The following is a 9,962-nucleotide window of genomic DNA, read 5'->3' on the forward strand; positions in this document are numbered from 1 at the left end:
ATTAGAGATAAGATGAGTTTTTAAATTTTTTATAGAAGATAATTTTTTGTGTAACATATAATTTTATAATATCTTTATATATTATAATTAAATTATTGTTTTTTCTAAAAGAATTATTTTCAATATTATAAAAATTTAATTTTATTTTTTGTGGTTTTAAAAAAAATTGAAACAATATGATGCTTTTTAAAACAAAATAAAAGAATATGATGTTTTTTAATACGAAATAAAAGAAGTACTATTATTTATTAAAAATATAAAATAAGTAAAGGTTTATTTAAAAACTGAAAATTTATTTTAAGATTAAAGCAGATAGGATTATCATTTAATATTATCTCACAAAAAGTAGATGTGTAAATGGAATTTTGCAATAAGAGATACAGTTCAGAAATGAAAACTTAACCAGGACAACCAATAAATTAGGTTTTCAATAAAAGTTAATAATGAACAAAGGCTATTCTTTGCCAAACCACTGTGAGAAAAAATAATATTTTCTCCATTTCATAATACTCATATTTGATTTTTCAACTTCTAATTAATATTTCAACCTTAAAAAATACATTTAAGAAGAAAATAATTTAATTACTGTTATCAGTGTTCTAAAATAAAATAAAAAGGAATTTCTCTGGAACCAAGACATAGAAGTAGTAGTATATATGGAAAGATATTTGTCCGATGAATTGGCTGATGTATATGATGTTGTAACATAATGTAATGCATATGCATTGTGTGCAAAGGAGTGCTATTGGAGGAATCGCCTCTCCCATTATCAAATCATCACTTTCAGTTCCGTCAACAATAATGGCCATGCCTTCTCCTAACTCACTCCGAGTTGCAGCGGCCCAGATGACATCCGTCAGCGACCTCGCCGCCAATTTCGCCACCTGCTCTCGCCTTGTCAAAGTTTTCTTCTTTTCCATATTTTCTTTTCTGGGTTCCCTTTATTTTCTCTCATATTTTTCTCTTCTATTTTATATCCTCCTTTGTACTGTTTTTCTTTTGAATACTGAGTATTGGGTTTGGTGTGAAAAGGAAGCAGCTTCAGCTGGAGCCAAATTGCTTTGCTTTCCTGAGGCTTTCTCTTATGTGGGTACCAAGGATGGGGACAGTGTTAGTGTTGCTCAACCATTGGATGGACCAATTATGAACCAGTATTGCTCTTTGGCCAGGTCATACTTATACCCATCTCTTCATTTTCTTCATATTTCAACTCTTCAATTGTGATTCATCCAAACAACCAATTGTTTGCAAACCCTCTTTGATTGAGGATTGTAGGGCCTTTGGCCTTTGTAACCAACATGATGGTTTCCAGAGGGCACCAGGTCACCCATAGTAGAGTTTACTTAGCTTTTTTGAGTTTTTAATCCACTTTAAGACTCCTCATGGGTGTGAACAATTTGTCTTCTCTTTTTTTTTTCATTTTTGTGGAAAATGTGAATACTTTACATGTTCTAATGTACTGCAGAGAATCCAGCATTTGGTTGTCACTTGGAGGCTTCCAAGAGAAAGGATCTGATCCTCAACACTTGTGTAATACTCACGTTATAGTAGATGAGACTGGGAAAATTAGAAGCTCTTATAAAAAGATACACCTGTAAGATCGGTGACTCATAACACTTGCAACTATTAATAATGTATATGATTGTTTATCAACTCCTAGATATACATAGTTTGTGTGGGTACGTCCTCCCTAATTGAGAAAATTTTCTGCTTTCTGTTTGTGCTATTGTGGCTGTATAAACAATTGATATTTAATTTTTACTTTATTTTATTTAAAGGTTTGATGTAGATGTTCCTGGTGGAAGGGTATATAAAGAAAGTAGTTTTACAGAACCAGGTTGGATATTTACTCTCTCTACTAAGTATTGAAGATTAACGAGCCTTTGTTTTGCTTAGTCGTGAGTGTAAATTTTCATGTGCCTGCTTCCTCCTAAAAAGAACAAGTGAAAAAACAAGGAACATGATTAGTATTAGTCATGTGATTCTGATTATATTTCCAACTATACACTTTTCCTTCAATTGTATGTGATATTTGTTTCCTTCAACTTCATTTCCTCTTACTGAAAATGGAGAGCAGAATTAGTCCTTTTTTGTGGTGAAACTGGGAGTGGGGAGTGTTTGCCAGAGAAGATAAGCACACTTAGTATGATATGAACAATGAAGGATGATGTTTTCATGTGAAAATCCATCTTCCTGGCGTTTTCAGGCAAGGATATTGTTGCAGTAGACAGTCCTATTGGGCGTCTGGGGCTAAGTGTATGCTATGATCTGAGATTTCCTGAGATGTACCAGTTGTTACGTTTCCAACATGAAGCTCAGGTAATGAGTGAAAATATGACTTTCTTGATTAAATTTGGTTGTCTAGAATGTAAGATTTTCATTCGTTTTACAACATGCAGGTACTGTTGGTACCTTCAGCATTCACTAAAGTTACAGGTGCTGCACACTGGGAGATTCTTCTTCGTGCCCGTGCAATTGAGACTCAATGTTATGTAAGAATTCATTTTTGCATTTAACATACTATCCTTCCATCAGCTGAAGTGTGCTGAAGGTATAATCATTGGATTGAACAAGTTAAATTCTTCACACAAACCAGTTATAATTTCCATATTCATAGCTTTTCTTTTTGCTTTAATGCATTTGTTATGATTAGAACAAGAAACTTGCAAGTTATTTGAGGAAATATGTTTAAACTATTCTTTTCTCTTTCCATTTTCTTATATAAATGTGGTTTGATGAATGAACTATCAGGTCATTGCTGCTGCTCAAACAGGAAAACATGGTGATAAAAGAGAAAGCTATGGTGACACATTAATCATCGATCCATGGGGGACAATTGTTGGCCGATTACCAGGTAAAAAACTCTACAGTACAAAAATTTGCTTGATGTAGTTTCTTGCAGTACCAACATTTCTTTTGTTTAAACCAAAGTTTGCTGAATTCCATGATTGGCTTTGTGTTCCTTTTTCAGATCGTTTGTCTACAGGCATTGTAGTATCTGATATTGATTTATCACTTGTTGATTCAGTTAGAGAGAAAATGCCAATTGACAAGGTAGTTTTCTAACATGTATCTGTAGCCATGAACTTATTATATGCAGGCATGGATTCTAGTAGTGAGCATTGCATAAATTTGTTTTGTAAGTACCATTATTACTATGTTCTTGTGCTTACACTTTTTCTTTGGGTTCAGCAAAGGATGCCAATTGACTTCTGGAAAGCTGCATCTCTATAGTTCTTATTTGGACCATCAACAAGGATTACTTATTTAAAAATATGGGATTATTTGTATGTAGACTTAAAGATGGTATATACAAATATTGAATTTTGGACTTTGTGGTAATAAGTAATCAAGTGCCTTATTATGCTCTATTCATTTGTGCATGCTCCATGTTTCACAGGATCTATTACTTCTTTCCACAATCTGAGGTTAGATTCATAGTGTGCATTGCAAGTTTAATTATATTGTTAGAAAAATAGAAAAGTGTATATAATTCATATACGTCAATAAAAGAATAGAAAGTATGTTTATTTAAGTTTTTGATATTATAATGTTAACAATGAGAATGGTGTTGCATGTGTTCTTGGTGCTGGAAGAAATCTGGACATGATTTAGTATTTTCGACGTAGTTTCCATCACCGTTTTTTTCTTTCCTCGTGTGCCAAATTAAAAACTATTTAATTATATAATTGGTGATAGTTACGAATGCGTCCTCTGTTGAAAGAATAAATACAAAAAGTCTGCTTGCCACTTTGATTTTCAATATATTCATTCTTCTTGATTTGTTGTTTATCTATTCTTTTATAGACTTTTCAACTACATGACGTGTGATATAAAAACTCTATGGACAAAGCTTCAAAGATATTAATTTTCCTTAGACTTAATGATCCACTTGGTCTTCATTTTCAATCGTGTTTTAATTTTTGTAAAAATATTATCATTATCATTAGGTTATTTTAAAAAACTTACTAAAATGCATGTCGCAAATCAATTTATAATTTTTTTAATTTTTCTATCGGTATACTCTGATATTATAGGTTAATTGTTTCAATTTGGATAAAAACAATATTATTTCATTTTAAAAAAAATTATGACTAATTTGAATCAAAAAACATATCTAAAAGCTAAATTAAAGTTAAGATAATAATAATACTTGATAACATAAATTGATAAAAAAAAAAGGATGTTATTGTGGTTAGTAATTTTTAAAAAAAAATAATTGAAGTACTTTTCAAAAATGAAGACGCAAATGAATTTTTTTTTTAAATAAGGGTTAATTTAGAAATTTTCCGTCAAAATAAAGACCAAACAAATAATTAAGTCTTTTGTTTAATAAGAATACCACGATAGAACTATTTGAATCAATTACTTTGAAAAAAAAAATTTCAAACATGGATAGATATAAATCAAATTGGAGATAAGTTAGATCTATAATACCCCGTAAATAATTATTTATTTACTTTTTTCATTTTTTACTAAAATTGTTTTTTTTCGATTATGTGAGATGATAATTTGTTTTTTTTAATATTATATTATTGTTTATCAACTATTGAATTATTCAGATTCTTAATTTATTTGTTTGTTCAATTAAGTTGACACATTAATTTCAATAGAAATATTTTGTGAAAGAAATAAACACTTAAATTGTACTATTATAAATAAATGAGTTATGGTTAATACATTTTGATTATATATAATAAATATATAAAATAAATTAAAAAAAGAAAATATATTTAAGTAAGATAACTACTTAATCTACCTAAAGATTACAAAATTTCTGGTTTATTAAAAAATAAGTTGACTTGACTTATTTCTAATTCAATATGTGATTTTCATGTGAGACTAATTTTCATGTGAGCATCAATCAGTAACAAGATGATTCCCCGAGGAATTGGGGAAAACGGAACCTTATATTTTTTAATTTTTCTGTCCGATCTTACACTTGACATATATATGTAAAGAAAAAACGCTGTGAAAGAAACTATAGAAAAAGAGCAACAATAAAAAAAAAAACCAACTCATTCACAGATGTTGGTAACTATGAACAATGAAATAGGCCTATGAGAAAACAAGTTATTATAGTAATTTTGTACCGAAAAATTTATGTTCGGGACTCCCAAGGAGATCATCAAAGGATCTTTTGGCAAGAGAGTCTTGCAAGATGGATATTTGACCTTCCTTCTCGAGGTTGTTTTCTTCAAGTGTCTCTATCTTCTTCTTCAATACATTGACCTCTGCTTTCAACAGCATATTCTGCTCACTATATTGCTTCACTTGCTCCCACATATAATCTCTCTCCTCGGTCACTTTGGGCAATTTTCCCCTCATCATTGTCAATTCCCTGTTAGACTGTTGCAGATCATTTTGAAGGCAATTTCTACTCTCATCTTTCTTCAACATCTGCCTCAACAATTTTTCCAGGAGATTGGTTAACAGGCTTAAGTAATAGCAATTGAAAAAACTACCCAGTTATCCCACAAGACAACAATAACGACATGCCACCATGTATAAACATTCATTAGATGAGTTTAATAAACAAATTTCAATACTCTTGTGGGTTAGGCTAGACTAACCTGAAGTTCGAGGTCCTTCAACTTGTGAGTTAAGCTTGAAAGATTATCCAAAGCATTTTGCATCTCAGATCTAAGTATGTCGTTTCCTCTCACTGCTGTAGCAAGTTCAGCTTCCATCTGCTCAGCTTGGAGCTCTTTAGAGTACAGTTTCTCTCTTAATAAGCTCGTCAACAAACATTCTGCTTTAAGTTCAGTTCTTAATGTATCCTATACAAGTATCAACATAATCGACATGAATTTTCAATGAACAAATTCTGTAAAACAGATTTAAAATAAATCAACACGCAGACAGTAGAACAGAGGTTTCACAATTTAATTCCATTAAGTAAAACTTTCTGAAGAAATTTACCTCAGATAATTGATCATTTATCGTGGCTAGTTTACCAGCCTCTATACACTCTGATTGAAATTTGGAAGTCAATGGATTTGACTTATCTTTCAACAAAGAAGACATCGTCTGCAAACTCCTTGCTAAACCCTCAGTGCCACTTTTGAGCCCCTGAATTTTAGTTTCAGATTCAACAATAAATTGCCCATCTAAACCATTTCCAATCACTTCTTGATCCAGCTGGACATTTTGGCGAAGATGGTTTCCTTTACCTTTAACGAATTCCAGTAATTTTGAACACAAGTATGTGCTTTCATTTAGCATTGTTAGGCCTTGATTCTGAAGGCAGTAGATGCGAGCCCATAGTTCTTTATCTAGTCTATAAGTAGTAGCAACACATTCTTTCCTGTCACCTTTCAACCGATTCAAGAGCATTATATTCTCATGGCGAAGAGAATCTGCCTCAAACCTGCAAGACTCCAACTCCTTTCTCAAGGCAAGTTCCACTCCAGTCAATCTCATTTGCTCCATTCGCATTTTTGCAGTGTGCTTGTCAGCACTCTCCATGGGTTGGGTTTTATGAAGCTCCTCGCTAAACCCATCTTGTAATCCAGTTATTGACTTCTCTTGCTCACTGCAAGTTCTTAATAACCTTGTCAGAGACTTGTGTAACTCCTTGCACTCCTTCTCCTTCTCTTCAAAATTTCTTAGGATACAATCCCTGTTTTCTTCTGATACCTTATATTTTTCTTGTAGTTCCAATAGATTTTGCTGCAAACCCAGAATTTCCTTTTTCATTATCTCTGTGTTATCAGTCAATGCCTTGAGTTGTTGGTCAGTATACGCCATCACACTTTTGCTTTCCATTTCCCTCTCACTTAAAGAGGAGACTTCCCTTTGAAGTGACACATTCTGCTCCGCAAGCTCTCTAACTCGCTCACGGAGCCTTTGCTCCTCTAACTGGTATTTCTCAAGTTTAAACGACCAGTCACTTGACCTCCTGTCCAATTCCTTCTCCAATGCTGACTGCATCTCATTCTTTTCTTTTTCTAGTCTCTGAGTCCGATAATCAAGTTCTGTTTTGACACGGCTAAGTTCTTCTCTGGCGGAGACTCTGTCAGAAATTTGAGACCTTAGATGGGTTGAAACTTCCAGAGCCAAACTTATTTTCTCCTCTAGTAGATGTCTGATTGTCTGAATCAGTACTGACACATCATAACTACCATCAGGAAAAAAGCTTTCTCGTTCCAGTTTCTTTGAAAGAAGAATAACCCTCTCCTCAGCCTCCTTTGATCTTCTTATTAGGTCTGCATCCGCATCCTCTTCAGGTTCATCACAGCTTAAACCCTCAAAATTGCCATCGATGCCATGATAGCCATTTGTCATTCTGTAGGGCTCATCCAACAAATTATTTTTAGGCCGAGTATCATCAAAATCAGAGTCATAGTGTCCATTAACAGATCTAGAATATATATCTTCAATTGTGATTGGATTATCAGTGTTAACATTCTGCGAACATGTCTTCGGGATATCACATGACTGAGAAAGTCTCTCAATCACATTTTTTGCAAGACTTCTCGGGGACTCTGGTCCAACACAATTTTCTGCCCAATCTCGGGATGAGAACCGATGGCGTGGAACTTTAGCTTCTCTAAATGAATGAACCCTTGGTTTGTCTTTGATTCCCTGAGTTGGTGAATTAGGTGCTGTAAGCTGAACTTTTGGAGGAAGCTTCATACCATAGCTCCCATGTCTACTATTATTTCTTTGTGAATTGTTCCTGGGCCTACTTTCCTCCGGATGCTGCTCTCCATCAATGTAACGATCAACAACCTTACTTGAAATGTTGCTGGAACAAGTGGATGAGTTCCCAGATGACTCGTGATGGGATCTTGAAGAACTGGTAGACCCAGGTCTCTCGTATCTGTGCGAATTCTGGACAGAAGAAACTTGGGTTGTCTTGTCCCGCTTTTGTTTCTCATAGTTAGGAGCCTGACAACTGATATATACACACAGAAAGTTCAACCAAAATAAATATGTGCAAAATGTAGCCAATACAACGTGGAATAAGCTTCAGTTCAGTCAACAATATGCTTCAAAAGTTAGGTTATCAAGTCTCACCGAGATGAACGCTCAAATTGATGATATGGATCACTAACAATGCTACTTGAAGGAGACCTGGTTGGATCTCTGAACTGGCAAGCAGATGACGACAGTGACCTGCTCCTTCTAAGATCTGGAACACCAGAAGAACTCTGATCATCAGAAACATTTTTTCGAGTTTTGGAGAACAAGCCCTTCGAGCTCTGGAAATAATCATCAGCTTTACCGTAAGCTTGATTGTTCATTCCAATCTCGGAAACACTGTCCCATGCCTTTTGCTTATTTGTTGATTTCGGCGGAGTTGCATTGTTATTTCCACTGCTAGACGCAGAAGATTTGAAAAAGAATAGTTTCTTCATGCGTTAAACCTTCCCTACAATCACTGCCACAAGCTCATCAAATCTCAGCTTCCGGAGATTTCCAGGACCAAGGCAGATGACAGCCTACTACAGAAAAGCAAAACAGAAAAATAAAAAAGTAAAACAAGATTATACAAACCAGTGCCGCAAACCCACCAATTGGAAAAGGAGAATAAAACAGAAGAAAGAAGAAAGGAGAAGATCACACTAAGGAGTAGCAGAAAAACACGTTACACCTAAGAGAAACACCGATTATTTGATTTCAACAACGTTCACTTTTTCAAAATAAAAATTAAACAAAAAATATCAAAACGCAACGGATACGACCAGGCATTATTAATTAATTAGTAAGAATATATCCAGCCAACAACCAAGCTGATGCAGTGAACGAAAAGACGACATTATCCTCAACCCAAACCTTGCCCGTTACAAACAAAAACCCTGTTTCTTGGATTCATACGACAAACATGGTCCGATTATTAATCAATTCCATCAAGTAAACAATAACAACACCATAAACCATACAAAAGAAAACGTATTATCGCAGACCCACATCCTAAAACCATCCAATTTTCTCATAAATTACTCAGAAAAGAATAAAGAAAAGCTAAAAACAGAAAGGAAACAGTGGTGTGCCCAGTTTCCTTGCTCCACAAAGCCTGAATTGCATAACCCTAAAAGAAAGAAAACCTGAAATTCAGGGTTTTGCTGACGTGAGTGAGGTGGAGAAAAAGTGAAACCAACTTTTCCAATTCCAATTGTCCTTTATCAACTTTCCCAGGAGACACAAACTCAACAAAAAGAAAAAAAAATGTCCAAACACAAGATATATACAGAGAGAGAGAGAGAGAGAGAGAGAGAGAGAGAGAGAGAGGAACTCACAGGGTTTCAAACGGTAAAAGAAGATTGCGCAGACGAACAATTCGAAATTGAAAGGAAGCAGAGGTTTTTAATTGTGGAGTTAAGAAAAATTACACACAAAAACGAAGGTTTGACTGAGAAATTGTAACCGATAATATGATTGGTATGAAAAGTGAATTTGAAAAATGGAATTGAAATGGGAAATTAATGATTTTGCCTTAAAGATTGAGATTTAATGATTAAGAATGAGGAGTGTGAAGAGCATTGGAAGTGAAGCAGTGAGTGGGAATATTGGGAAAAGACGAAGGGCAAAAGGGTCATGAAATTAAATTCAAAAGCTTCGTATGCCGCGCGGAATGTGCGGTCCAAGATAGGAGCGTTCTTTGGTTGGATCATGCGCAGCCTTCCCCTGTCGTTTCACTACTGGGGCCCACACTTTAACTTTTCTAAATATTTTTAATTTACTTAATTATTTTTTTCTAAACCAGCACGCTTGGACAGATAAGATTTTATTGATTCAAATATTTATCTGAATGGCTTTCGGTTTTGGTCCGTAGTTAAAAGAAAACAAAACGTTACAATTCCGTGTTCTAACCTAATCTTCCAAATTTGATAGACTTTATATTAATTAGATTATTATTATATTTTTATTATTTCAATAAAATAATGATTATTTTAATTATTCCTTTTTAGTCTTTAAAATTGTCTATAATTTCAGTTCCATGGAAAAAAATTCAG

The 9,962-nt window shown here is 33.9% G+C and overlaps 2 protein-coding genes across 4 annotated transcripts; one reads left to right on the plus strand and one right to left on the minus strand.

The window, feature by feature from the left end:
- Positions 1-666: 666 nt before the first annotated feature.
- LOC108325274 (deaminated glutathione amidase, chloroplastic/cytosolic) lies at positions 667-3,371 on the plus strand. The gene is made up of 9 exons (XM_017558319.2): positions 667-903; positions 1,033-1,169; positions 1,466-1,594; positions 1,779-1,837; positions 2,207-2,319; positions 2,400-2,492; positions 2,752-2,854; positions 2,972-3,054; positions 3,193-3,371. Exons 1-9 carry the CDS (start codon positions 715-717, stop codon positions 3,232-3,234), a joined length of 948 nt encoding a protein of 315 aa, XP_017413808.1. The 5' UTR covers positions 667-714; the 3' UTR covers positions 3,235-3,371.
- Positions 3,372-4,868: 1,497 nt separating this feature from the next.
- On the minus strand, positions 4,869-9,446 carry LOC108326575 (uncharacterized). Of its 3 annotated transcripts, XM_017560147.2 has the most exons (6): positions 9,246-9,446; positions 8,231-8,450; positions 8,023-8,137; positions 5,923-7,900; positions 5,574-5,780; positions 4,869-5,400 (listed from the first exon to the last, which is right to left on the minus strand). In XM_017560147.2, the coding sequence occupies exons 2-6, from the start codon at positions 8,361-8,363 to the stop codon at positions 5,077-5,079; spliced, it is 2,757 nt and encodes a 918-aa protein (XP_017415636.1). In that variant the 5' UTR covers positions 8,364-8,450; positions 9,246-9,446; the 3' UTR covers positions 4,869-5,076. The 3 variants fall into 3 exon arrangements, with proteins under 3 accessions (XP_017415636.1, XP_017415634.1, XP_017415635.1); XM_017560145.2 differs by having other exon boundaries at positions 8,023-8,450; XM_017560146.2 differs by lacking the exon at positions 9,246-9,446 and adding an exon at positions 9,054-9,205 and having other exon boundaries at positions 8,023-8,450.
- Positions 9,447-9,962: the final 516 nt, after the last annotated feature.

This window comes from Vigna angularis, chromosome 3 (genome assembly GCF_016808095.1).
Source record: "Vigna angularis cultivar LongXiaoDou No.4 chromosome 3, ASM1680809v1, whole genome shotgun sequence".
Classification (NCBI taxonomy): domain Eukaryota; kingdom Viridiplantae; phylum Streptophyta; class Magnoliopsida; order Fabales; family Fabaceae; genus Vigna; species Vigna angularis.